This window comes from Vulpes lagopus, chromosome 2 (assembly GCF_018345385.1).
Source record: "Vulpes lagopus strain Blue_001 chromosome 2, ASM1834538v1, whole genome shotgun sequence".
Lineage (NCBI taxonomy): Eukaryota > Metazoa > Chordata > Mammalia > Carnivora > Canidae > Vulpes > Vulpes lagopus.
Genome location: NC_054825.1, coordinates 53069717 through 53083396, shown reverse-complemented (window position 1 = coordinate 53083396; position 13680 = coordinate 53069717). Strand labels below are relative to the sequence as shown.

The 13680-nt window shown below is 44.9% G+C and overlaps 1 protein-coding gene across 1 annotated transcript in view; it reads right to left on the bottom strand.

Annotated features, from left to right (window-relative positions):
• Nucleotides 1-814: 814 nt before the first annotated feature.
• Nucleotides 815-13680, bottom strand: part of CSNK1G1 (casein kinase 1 gamma 1) — a 177186-nt gene continuing 164320 nt past the window's right edge. The window contains exon 12 of the mRNA XM_041731455.1: nucleotides 815-6643. Coding sequence (XP_041587389.1) covers nucleotides 6589-6643 — 55 coding nt within the window. The 3' untranslated portion in view covers nucleotides 815-6588. The remainder of the gene's footprint in view (nucleotides 6644-13680) is intronic.

The following is a 13680-nucleotide window of genomic DNA, read 5'->3' as shown; positions in this document are numbered from 1 at the left end:
CAATCTGGCAGAGGTTCTTCCTAGGTAAAACTGTTGGATTGACGAAGTTCATCTTCCAATCTCCCCACTCCCACTATTTTTTTGGTCAGGCTTCTTTCCCCCATGAACTGGTCTCATGCTGTCCAGAGCCACTGAGAAAAATGTTTACTGCTATGGTTTCAGAGTAGCCTTCTCCACATGAGAAGCTAATGCCAAGATGTCATAAAAGCAGCCTGCTCTGTATGTCCTCTACCACTTTTGAAAGGAAAAAAAAAAAAAAGCTTGATGGATAACATGTTCTAAGTGTGAAGTTTTTCTCTCATGATGATCTTAAAACAGGTCTTCTGCTTACTTACCTACCAGTGAAAAAACCAAATCATTAAGTAGTGCAGTATCGAGTAGTAACAAAAAACTGGGAACCGGCCAATCATGCCAATTGAGTTTTGTGGCCATATGTATATATACACTTACGATGTTATAATTGCACATCATAGTTTTATCCTCCATCTGCACAGATGTTCAGTTAGTAGAGCAGAATTTTAAAGCTATTCCAAGCTGCTCCACAGAGTAGATCTCAAGAACCACAGGAATTTAGGGACCAGTATGTGAGTGATCAGTGTCCAGGTTCTGCCAGGAATATTTAAAAGTGACGGACAAGAGAGAGCGGTATTCAACCCTAAAGAATGAAGCAAGAATACCACAGAATCAGGCATCATTTTCATTCATTGGAGCCCTGAGTCATATCTGAGTTACATCCTAGCTGTTTTCTTAGTCCATCCTAGCTGGAACCAGGGAAAATTAAAACCAGACCAACCAACCAACCAACGAAAATTAGTCAAGAAAGGTAAGACATTTTATTTTACATACAAAAAGGGTGCAAACTGAGTTCTTTCTTCCCCAAATTGGGGAAGAGGTATACTTAAAGATCACATTTGTGTTTTCCATGGTGCCCTAGGAAATGGGCTACTCTGAGATAACATATCAAGACCCATTTTCCATTTTCTCCAAAGAAGGCTACTTCCTCTGCAGAGGAGTTTCTCCTAATGGTGTACAAATCTCTCTCCTGGAGGAACCGTTTCAAATACACTCGAAATTGACATTCATGTTTAAAAATACTACAAGTTTCATTTTCACAGCTGAGCTTTGCGACCAGTGCCAGGGTTTATGAAACATCACATATCTAAAATAAAAAAGTTAAAAAAAAAAGGCATTTAACAATAATCAGACACATTCACACAGCAATTAAAACTGATTTCCACAGCTGATTTATACATCATCTAGTCTTTAAAAAAATTGCAATCAACATCCCAACATCTTTTTCAAAGTACAATGGGCAAAGATTAAAGAAACAGACAAAATAATATAATAAATTAGAGGATGTAATATATCCAATGGGAATTGATGAATCAACATTACTTTCCATTGGGGGGATGGGTTATATTTTTGGTTTCATCTCTTTTCTGCTGTTTACTCTTCTGCTCAATAAATGGGGCTCATTCCCAGAGCCAGTTTGGTGTGACACTAATTTGAGAAGCTCACTTGTTATTTCTTTACTTCTGAGAATACTCAGTAACACATGGTCCCAGCAGCCTGGGCTGTAAGTCTTTATGGAAGTGAAACGCACAGATGAGAATGCACGCGTGCGTGCACACACGCACACACACACACAGGCATACAAGTGCAACCACACACATCCATCTGTAAATATATTTCCCCCCAAAGAAATGGCTCATCTCTCCTGACACATTCCTAACAGATTGACAAGCCTCTTAAAAAAGCTTTCGGGGCAAGGGCTGGCCTGGGATTTGGTCTGGAGCTCATGTGGAGGAAACTGACCATGTCTCGCCTGCCCGAAGGGGTTTGCAGGGAAGAGGCAGTCAGGACAGCCGTCCTCTGTGTATTACTGGGATGGGTGCACTGCACCCCCACTTATTATCATGGATGACCCTCTGGTCAGACTTTGAGGGTGATGGCACTGGAAATGATTGTGAGGAGAAAGAGGAGGAAAGTAACAAAAATTCTGTCCACAGAACTGAGGTTTCTTTATTACATCAAGTTTGGTAATGAAACTAGAAATATATGGAGTACACATTCACTTTTTCCTTTGTAAGCTGATCTACAAATACTGGAGTGGACTTCCTGGTTGCTTTTTGAGGAACTCTGTCAACTACTATTGTCTATATCCAGGGAACCTACTTACTATTTTGAATACAATGGAGAAATCTATTCTTTTGCACTTACTCACCTGCAAAAGGAGTTATAACGTTTTTAAGACTGCTTAATTGATCGAAGACTTCCAAGATTCCTTACTTGTGGCTAAACTCTGCAAACCCTCAAAAGGCCCATGGTTTCCTTTTCTTTGTATTCAGAAACAAAGCCACCCCTCTCCCTCCCCCCTCCCCCCACCCCAACAAGATAACAAAACTGTAAGAATCTTATTTCGATTCCTGCTGACCCATCAGAGGGAAGACTGGGAGTCACTGGCCATCAATCTCTAGACAGGGCTTTCCTGGAGGCCTGGAGTTGGCAAAAGCAAGAACCCCAGAAACAAGTGCCTGTTGCTCATACAGCCAATCCAGATGTGGATTGTTCCAGCCAATCCAGAGCCTCTTAACCCTGGCTCCTTCATCTGCACACCTTGGGGGCAATGGCGGGGACGGTGGCAGTGGACTGGCAAAGGCAACATTGCCCAGGCAGCGCCGCAAGTTCCCAGTCTGAGTGACTCTAGCTTTAATGTGGCCGACCCTGGAGATGACAGTATCAGGGCAATTCACTGGGGATGGAGACTTGGTTTAAATATGAAAATGGAAGAGGTGACTGGGACACACAGGAGGCATATGGAATTGGGAGAGATGCATCAGATCAAGTTCCTTTGAGATGCTTTCTAGGCCGCCATGAAAGTACTTATTTTTTATAAATGCAGGCCGTGCTTGCTCACTTAGAGGGGGAATAAACTATCTTTTGCATACAAAAAAGTTAAGGCTATGATCTTTAGTAACCACTCTGACATACATTATTACCATCACTGCATATTCCTGACATTAAAGATGGTTACTAACAGTGAATATGCACCATCAAGGGAAACTTCCAGTGAACTAAGTTAGGAGATACAGGTGACTCTTCTGGCTAATGGCAGGGGCTGCTTCTTTGTACCTGGAGTTCACGGAGATAAACAGGCAAATCAGCACTTCTACTGAAAACCCCAGGATTCTGCTGCCTCCTGTTGCCCCTGCGTTCCAGAGTGAAGTGGAGCTTTAACTGGAGGTCAACCAGTGTACTCTTCTTAGACCCTGTTTACTCCTAGACAGACTCAATATACCAGAATGTTCATCAAGGCCGTCGTGAAAGCACACTGGCTGCTGGCACACCACCCACTCTTGCAGAGTAATCTAGAGTGAGATCACTGGGAAATGCCAGGGTGTGTGCAGCAAGTGATCAACCCTTACAATGCCTGACTGTACAGACACAGGTCATCCTCTGGTCATACAAGAAGGACCATTTATGCCTGGGTGGATGCCTGGCCTGCTTGCTTCAATCTGCTCAAGATGCGATGCCAGAAGGACTATAGGGCACGGGAGAACTCCTAATAGCATATAGTAAGGGTTTTTTTAATGAACAAATGCTGTTAGTACTTACTGCTAGGTCAGAAGCAACTGCATCAGTCACAAAGAAAAAGATCCCTAGGCACCATGTTGTGAAATGGAGAAAGCTGGAAAAACTGCAGTGAGTGGATTGGGGTGTTGGTGGGTGGAGGGAATGCCCAGCCTCAGACGACTGGCTGAGGTACAGCGCTAAGCAACTAGAGCAAGAGGGCTGAGGAAGGGAGCCCTGATGCGCTGCTGGGGATGGGACTGATGGCCCAATTATTCCTTAGGTAGTCTTTTTATTTACTTCTTAATTTTCAGGAAGATCACAATAGAATCCAAGGGATCTGGGACCACCTTGGAGTGCTAATGGCCTTAGAAGAATCACCATTACCCTTTGTTATGAAAATCAAATACCTAGTAAGAGATTTGTGGGGAGCAGAGAAAGAACAGTGCATTAGGAAGGACCCCCCCCCCATAACTGCTTAGGTTTAAACCCCTCAAGAGCTAGCTGTTAAAAACATTTTAAGACCAAAAAAAAAAAAAAAAAAGTCACAAACCCAGCTGCAGGGGGCTTACCCTGAGCCAAGCTGGTCACTGCCTTTGCTTTTTTGTGGAAGCAGAGGTGGGGAGGCACTTAGTGGGTATGGAGTGCCAGGATGCTAGAGGCTTTGTCACCATTTCCCCTTGCCCTCCTTTGAGAGGCAAGGCTTTTTCTACACAAGGGATAAGGAATTAAAATTTCTATATGGGAAGTTTGAGTTGTCCAAATGCCAATTGTGAAACTCTAAGTTTCTGAGATGGTGCCTTAACCACTAGGTAATATCAAAGAAGCAATATTCAAAAATCCTTGTGGAAAAGGGCTGTGACGCTGTGTCTCCCAGCCACTCTGTTTTGTATATAGGAAAATTTCTTTTAAAGAAAGGAAAGACTACAATCTTTACATGAGCTAAGCAGGTCTGAAGCCAGTAAAGTGATACTTCCTAGCCAAGGCCCAGTAGGACAGGTAAAGCCCAGTAACTCTCATCGATGTGAATGCTGCTATTTCTGCTCCATGTGAAATACATCAAGGGACTTGTCAGGAAATGCCAATTACCAGAAAGTAGCCTCAGATCCTCCAGTCCAAAAGATGGCCCTCCGCCTCAAGTCAGAGGCAGAATTTCTGTGTTCCCAAAACCACCAGCCACTGTCCTCCATGGTCAGCTCTCTCTACTCCCAGATACAAGGCCTTGTTCCCTGATGTGATTCTTCTCTATCACATCTGGAATGAGGTCACTGTTGGCATAAGCCACTGAACTCAAATGAAAATTGAGCACAATAAGATGAACTCCATACATTAATGACTTCCCAAGCAGTACATGAAGAACCAAGACCCTTCATCGTAGTAGATTAGGTGGACTGGGTAAAACCAGACAGTGGACTGGGTAAAACATGCTCTAGATCCATGGCCATCTTACTTGGAAGGAGTTTATATCCAATTAAGAAGATAATTTCAGACCTTTCATTTCAGTATCCTTTCCCCTGGAATTTTCTGGCACCACCAATCTTACCCTCCTGTTCACTATAGCCCCATGTGCTCAGTCCTGAGCCTGCTGCAGGTGCATGGTTTCTGATAAGGCAGGCCAGCCCAAACGCTACCCCTCAGCTACTGGGGCAGACAGTACATACTGATTTTATTTCATGGCCCTATGATGCCAAAGCCTGAGGTTCTTCTGGCAGCCGGAAGAAAGGCTCACTTTCCTCCTCTTCTTGTCCACTAGTGGCAAGATGGTGGTGGCTCTTTCATCATTAATTTTGTCCCCCAAATCACTAAGGAAGTCACATGGCTATCTAGTTGGAAGTCCCTGGCAGTGGAGGAAACCGATATTTCCAATTTTTTTGTCAAGCATCTCTTTCTCCTGGTCACAGTCTGGCTTGGCTGGCTTGTCCAAGTGCTGGAGAGCTAGGCTGTCCAAACTGTAGGCTGATGAGGTCAAGAGGCTCTGGTAGGGACATTCTTCAGCAGCTGAGAAGATGAATGAAAATTCAAGTATGTTTCCTTGCCAACCTGAGTGCTTACTCAGAGTGACAGAGTTTGGCTTCTTCTCTTCTGGGTGCTGCAGACCCAACTCTTTTCCACTGAGAATGTCCTCTGGACCCATGTTCTCTCTGAATGGCTTGGCTGGCCCCATCCCCCTCAAAACAGAAAAAAAGTAAAACTCTCGATATAACCAGACACAATATGCATCTGCCATGTTTTTTGTTTAAAAAAAAAAAAAAAAACTAAAAGTGCAACAAAGTCAGTTTTTGTTTCCTTTGCGCAGAACAATTTGCATTGTCCTACTACCGTCTGGAGAACAGAGTTCGCTTGTTGAGAGAGCGAAGAATGCCAACACGCAGGGACAGTAGACTGCAAATTTCTCACAGCTTGTGTCCGACAGTGTAACTTCACAGGAGGAAGGGAGGGAGGGACCTGCACCCCGTGGCCAGCTGGGGATGGAGGCCGCACAGGCACAGAGGAGGAGGGAGCCATACTGCCAGGCACAGCTGGTAGTTGGAGAAGGTTCTTCTCCCTCCCAGGCCTGCCATCTTCCCCCTGCCTTCTTGGCCGCACCCCCCAGCCTCTTAAGCTCCTTCAGCGACAAAGCCTTTAACTCACTAGCTTTTATGCTGGAGAGGGTTGAGGGTGGGCAAGAATCAGGAGTAAACTAGGGGAGGGAAGAGAATAGTAGTCCTTGAGTTTTTGTGAATGACACCTTCACTGTAAACAATAGGAAGGAGAGTCAACCAGGCAGCCCCAAGGGCAAGCAGAGGAGGAGCAGCAGCTCTGGGACCTGCTCAGAGCTTTAGGCAGGCGGGGATGGCCACTGACCCATTGGGCCCTGGCTGCCCACACTGGCTCCTTCTGGGGGCATCTGTTTTCTTCTTTTTGGTTTGGATCTCTACCCTCCCCCACAGAGGAGTCCCTTCCAATGAAAAATGGCAGGAGCTGCAGGTGCAATCGAGTTAGAGTCCCCAGGGCCTGAGGACTCCTGGGAGGCACTGGTCACTTGTGGCGCTGGGCAGTCTTCTTCCTTTTCCTCTTAAAAAAACAGCAGCACCTGGAGCACAAGGAACATTGCCAATCAGTGCGGGAGGCCTGCAGCTTCTGACAGCTTCTGCCTGCTTCTGCTTCCTGAAGGTGGGGTGGGAGAGAGGCGGATTCCCCCCCCCCCCCCCGCCCCGGCATCTAACCACAGGGCCACCCACCTTGTACAGTGCACACACTGGAAGTAGTAGGCAGTGTCTGCCAGGATAGCCAAAGGAAGTAGCTGCCTCATTTCAATCTACAGCTACTAAGCCTCATCATCAAGAGGCTGTAGGCGAGGCAGGGCCAAAACAGGCATCTCTGGAAGGAGGAAGAAGGCTAGTCTTCTGGTCTCCTACTCAGCCCACATAGCTCATCTTTATCTAGAACCAAGGTGAGGGGTCCTCAGGGCTGCTTAAGACTAGCCTGCATTGTCTGCCCCTTGAAACGGAGAGGCAAATGATTTAATGCAGCTTCAGGAGGAAGTAGGTAAGAAGCTAAACTGAGGCAAACAAATACCCCCCCCCCCAAAGTATGACTGGAACTCTAGCAGGATCTCACGATGCTGCCAATGAAGGATTAAGGATGCTCATCATCCTGCATCCCCATTCCCAACCCCACCCAGCTACCCAGAGCAGGCAGGAGGAGCCCCGAATCTAGTAAGAACTGTGAGCCCAGATCCCCCAACTGAAATCAGCACAGCCCACTTTTTGTTCGGAGGGGACTGGGGCCGCAGCCCGGGAGCTGAGCATTGGCAAGCGTATGGCTGCAGGTCCTCAACTTAGCTACAGAGACTGCTGCTGCTGTGCCAGATGGGGTTAGAGGACTGGCCCTCATGCAGGGTGGAGTTCAGGGCCTGCTCCCCTTATCCGCCCTCCCTGTTCTGTTCCCTGGGCAAAAGCCACGCTCTGGAATAGCCCTAAGCCCGAGCATCCCCTCCTTGCTCCTGTCTCTGGAATAGGGAGCAGCTCTTCCTGAGGCAGTGACTAAGTCCAGAAGGGGGTGATGAGGGCTGTGGCATGACTGGTGCAAGAGATATGTTCTTCCCAGAAAGCTGATATGTGGGAAATGAGGATGTGAGGGCCAGAGGAATGGATGAGTCAAAGGTGCCAGATGGTGGAGGGGAGTCAAGCCGCAAACTCGACCCTTGAAAGGAAAGCTTTTTGGAGAGAAGCTTTCTGGTTCTCTTGCTTAAATCCCACTGGGTTTAACGCCAGGGCTATTCGTATGAAAATAAAGAACTGGTGCTTATTTTCCATACCCCTAAATTCTCCATCCACTGTGGCTAAGATTCTCTCCTTTTTCAGCCTGACCCCTTGGTATTTGGACAGGTTATTAAAATTTTGGAGGTCTCTTAGAATGCAGAAACACATTCATACAGGTAATGATAACCTTTAACAATATCTGAATGACTAAAAAATGAAAATTATGGAAATAGGACCTTCTTAAGGGAGTCTTAAAAAAGATTTTCTGAAGGTATCAATGACATTTGTGAAATGCTATTTTTTTTAAAGTTTATTTATTTAACTAATCTCTACCCCCAACATGGGGCTCAAATTCACAACCCTAAGATCAAGAGCCACATGCTCTTCTGACTGAGCTAGCCAGGTCCCCTATGAAATACTATTAATGGGTATTAATATAGTCACTAAATAAAGTGGCATGTGTATCTGGAGATTCAATAAATTCTTTTAAATAAAAATGACCAATGCTTTTGATTAAGACCATCTTCTCCCTGGAGAAGGCTTCAAGAAAAAAAATGGTCTTTTTCTATTATATATGCTTAAGAAAATGGACATTTCCAAGTTGGAAGTCCTGAAATTAATATTAACCAAGGCAAACTAAATCTCATGGGAGCATCAGTAATGCAACAGTTACCTGTTCTCTGTTAACCATGATTTCAGAGACATCACTAAAATTTAAGTCAATTTCTATTCTTTTTTTTTTTTTTTTTTTTGAGGATGCTAAAATGAGGATTTTGTATTTTTAATAAGTAAGAGCAATCACAATGAAGTTTGAAATACTATTTTGGTCCCTTTCAGACTATATATTTCATTTTACTTCCTTCAAGGCAAGTCATAAGAATTAATGTCTGCTTACAAGTATCACTGATGTCCCATGCTGAATTTGCCCACTCAAGGGGAATGTGAGCTGTGGTTTTGAAGCCTAGATTAATTTTTGCTAGTTAGTGTAGTTAATGCTTCAGCAATAGCAGAAGCTTTTCCTGATCCTAACCATGAGGAAACAGGCCCCCAATCTGCTCTTCGACCCTCTAGTTTCTGTGATGACTACTAGCAGCAGGACCTGTTAAACTGGGTCAGACCCCTTATCAAGCCCACCAACTAACTCCATACAGATGTCTTACTCTCCAAAGAGAAGGAAGGTAAGTGATGAACTCTTCTTGTGTTGCAGGTTTTCTTCCAGTCAATTCTTTGATGGGATGACCAGAAGTTCCTAATGTGCTAGAGTGAGAATCAATCTGGTCTCCCTACTCACAAGCCAGACCTGTGAGCCGTTACCTTTCCCATACTGCTCTCTTGCTCCATCCTGGTTCTCTCCCCTTCTGCTGTCCCTTTGCCACGCTTTTCTTCTTTAGTGTACTCTCCCATTCTTCCCTTGTTCTAACACCTGGCTCAAGCCTCACTGTATCCATGAAGTCTTTCTTGACCATTCCTGTCCATAGTGACCTCTTGAGGGATAACAAGAAGTGTCCTGGAGAACTACTTGTCCTTTCAAGTATATATGTTTTATCTCTATACAGCACCTAAGTTCTTGGGGCTCCCCCTAGAGTTCCAAGCAGAGTTGGATGAGCACACAGCAGGTCCTGTATGTGTAGTCAGGGTTACGTGAGTGACATCTCACAGGAAAAAACAGACTATGACAATATAAGATTCACACAGACATATTTGCTAGATAAAGGGGCCAAGTGTAGTTCTCAGTAACACAAGACTACAAATTCTATTTGTATAAAACCCAATTATTATCTTCCATATATCCCTGTCCCTGGGGAAACCCTGTAGGCAACTTGGCTTGACCACTGGGGTTCAGAAACTGGTGCCTGACCCAGTCACTGAAGACAAACAGAAACAAGGTGATCATAGAGTCCAGCAGGCCGTTATCACCACATAGAATATGACCTCATGCATGCAGACAATGTGGGGGAGTTTTAATTCCAGACTGCAACGACCAACTAGCTCAGGAACACCTGGAAGGTCACTGGCAACATCTAAGAAGAAAGCTGGCGAGGGGGCTCTTTCTTGTAGCAAGTATTTATCTCAGTGAATGTGGATTCTTTAGGGCTTCCCCCTCCACATAGCTTGTACTGTTCTTAAGAATGCACTCAAGGGACCTTTTCCAGGAGTGGAAAGGAGAGGCTCCAACATCTTATTAGCTGAGTCAGCCCTTGGCTCACTAAATGTACTCTTACAGGGAAAAGAAAAGAAAAAGACAATAAATGAAAAACAAAACCCCTCCCCGAAACAACAAAATGTCCATTTCTTCCCCAAGAAGGAGCTCTTTTTGAGAGACTCATTTTACAGATGGAAGAACTAGCTGAATCAAAAAGAAACGTTTTTTTTTTACCAAAGCAGCCAATTTCCAGGTGAGAGACCAAGCCACACAATGTGAGATAATCTGGCAACAAGTGGCCTTGGGGTTCTGAAGAATAATCAAAATGACTGATACAGTAACCTTGTCCTCCTGCTTCTGTCCCTCTCTGTCTGATAATCTCTGGTCTATCAATTTGAGAGATAATTCCCTCAGATAGAAATAGAAAGATAATTTTGGATACTGTGGGATATTGTTTTGACAGGAGGAGAGAGTGATGAGATGGGTTTGAAAGGAAAGAAGGAACAGATTAATTCCTGGTGTAGGCCTGCCCCATCCCCACCTTGTGGATCTAGTTCCCCAGTCTGGGTGGTTATGGCACAAGGCGGCGTATGGAAGCCATTCAGTGTTCCTAAGGCATTTTGTTTGGCTTTGCCAATCCCAGCCTAGTCTGGTCCGCTCCCCTAGCATGTGGACTGGAGAGAGGGACTCACCACAGGTTGAGCATTTTCAGGCAGCTACAGAGTGTGTAAAGAGAAAAACACAGAAAGGAAGAGAGAAAGAGAGAGATATTAGTCCACAGAGGTGAGATGGAAGCGACTCCCTGTGAGCCATGCAAACATGCAGTATGTGTCTGTGTTTCGTTTCTTCCTCTGTTGAGGAGGTAGGGTGAGTAGGCTTGGGCTACTTGGCCCCCACACTAAGGTGGAGGGGGCAGGCACCTGACAGAAGCATCGAGGAGGGAGCTGGATATCTCAGTGAAGGGTAAGGTAAAACAGAAAGAGTTGGTGGGAGCCCCTGAGTGGGTTTTCTTGGGCAATTTCCAGGAAGGTAGCAGGAGAAAGAAGAAATGATCCTGCCTGTAAGGATTCAGTCAAGCACCCAGGGAGCCATTTTGGTTCCCACACAAAGTCTTACTGTGCAATGTTAAGCTGATCTCCCAAGTATTCTGAGGGAAGGACAAGTTCCTAGCCTTTCTGTAAGTCCAACACACCTGACCAGAGCCATTGGCAGTTAGGTCTTACTCTAGATGGGGGGAAAAGGCTTTAGCAACAGGAGATGAAGCAAAGCAAGGGGGAGATCACTGCTCTGGACTGAGGTATAACCGCCAGGAAAAGGACCTTCATCAATTCTTATCAATTCTCAGGAGACATGAGGTCCACATCTGCTAAATTATAACTAAAGTCAGGGGATAACCAAAAACTCCTATTTTGACCATAACAAAAATCCACCAAAAAGCTGTCTTGCCTCACCATCCTTCCATCATATTTAAACAAGGACATATGTCCTCTAGCCAGAAGAACAGGGCAGTTAGATGTTCATATCATATACAGAACAAAAACCAAGACCTTGTTATTTCTCTCATCCTTTACACAAAACAAGCTGGGTGAGGAGCTCAAAATCAAAAGCTTGGATGTGAAGGTTTCACGTATCTCCCCAGCCCCTGGTTGAATCTTAATATAGACAAAAGCCCTCTTTTCTTCCCTACAAGTAGGCTGCATGGACAAATGGCATCACAGCTGCGTGCAATGAGGGGTTGTTTGGGACATCTTGTGCTTCTCTAGCTGTGACTTCTTCCCATGAAAATGATGGAGCCGGTGGATTCATGGCTCCCCTCCCCCTTTCCAAAACACATAGATGGCCAAGAAGAAAACCACATGGCTGTGCTGACAGTTTCCTCGGCAAGATGGTTTGGTAGCTCATGAAATCACTAGGGGAATCAGCACACAAAATGCCCTAAGCTGTGAGCTTTCAGATGATGTTTGGTCAAATACAACTGCTCGCCTCTGCTTTCCACACATTTCAGAAGGCCCTGGAACTAGTGGCAAAGAGGCACAGTAGTCCTTTTTTACTAAATGGGGAGACTTTAAACACTCTTCACACCCTAGATTTTAGATTATACCACAACAGAATTCACCACATTGAAATCTCTTTGTGCGAACAACCCCCTGTTTCATACACAGGACACAAACACCACACTTACATACATAATCAGTGTACACATTTACCAAAACAAAATGAGAGAATGGGTTCAAAAGATAAGCCTGAATAGGACATACTCTAAGACTAATAAGCTCTTTCAATCTTGGTATTCAAAGTACACTATCAAATCCAGAATTAGACTTCTAGCCTTCAAAGTAATAGCTACAACATGAATTGGGAGTGAGGTGGTGGGGGGGTGGGGTACAGCCATCCTTCAAGCCCAGACAATGTTTAAATCAGAACATGCTTTAGCACCATGATTCCCAACCTTGGCCACACATCCGAATCACCTCAACTTTAAAATTTCCTGATCCTCAGGCCATAACCCCAGATAAAATCAGACTCTCTGAGGCCATGATTCAGATATATGTATTTTCTAACATGCCCCAGGTGATTCCAAAGTGCAGCCAATATTGAGAACCCAGAGGATAAGGAGTACCATACTGTTTATTTGGGAGAATGAAGTTTTGTCACGGAAGCTTAAAATCTCCAAAGTCCCTGAGAATAAAGAGCATATTTCCTTACTAAAAATGGTCTCTTGCTGGCATTAAAAACTCTCCCTGCCTTTCTTTCTTATTAGGGCCTTATATAAAGCAGGAGAGAAGCATCTGAAGCTGCCTACAGTCAGCACAGATGTGACAAGAGAAAGGTCCAATTTCATCCTTGGTTGCTTTTTATCTATGGGTAGGAATCCTTAAATCCTGGCTTTTCAAGAAAAGGACCTCTTGGAAGCAAAGTGAGCTCATCATACAGATGAGCAGGAGAACAGAGGAATGGGCAGGGGACAGCCCTGTAAAGGAGGGCTGGAAGGAAGAATGCAGGTCTTGACTGGCCTCCCACCACTTGAGACCCTGAGGTGCAAGCATGTTCAGGCTGGTATTGGGGCCATCTGGGGGCTCAAGAGACCAACCGGGATACAGTGTCACTATTCATATGTTGTCTGCTTCTGAGAACAAGATACTGGGATAGCCTGAATGTTCTCAAAGGGTTTATAAGAAAGGTTACCCATATCAGGCTTGGCAGCAGTTACTGATTTGTAAAGGACTTCTCTCCCTACCTCATGTCTTTTTGGAGTTTAAGTCTGGATTGGAATTTGAGATGGGGCAAAAGGGGAAAGAAGAGATAGAAATGCTGCTTTTGCAGAATTGGCAACTATTCCTCCTTCTATCCCATATGCTAAAGAGTTTAACCACACGCCATGCAGAGAGCACCAAGGGGCTGATGGAATGGGTAGGGCAACACATTCACAGGCAAGAGAAGCAGAAAAGGGAGTGGGCTCACCGCTTCCCAGTAGTGTGATTTCCTCTCCTCCCAAGACTCTCTTACTCACAGGTGTCAAGACTATCTTGCCTGACTTATCGGGAGTTTGAAATTGGGACTCTGAATCCAGAATCATTTAAGTGAAAGCACAATGGCCCTGAAACCCTTGCTCCAGGATTCTACATGCAGAATTCTTGGCTAAGAACCAGAAATCAAATGCTGTTCAGTATGGTCCATGGTTTAAGATAAACAGATTTTTCTCTGTATCCCATAGGGAGCAAG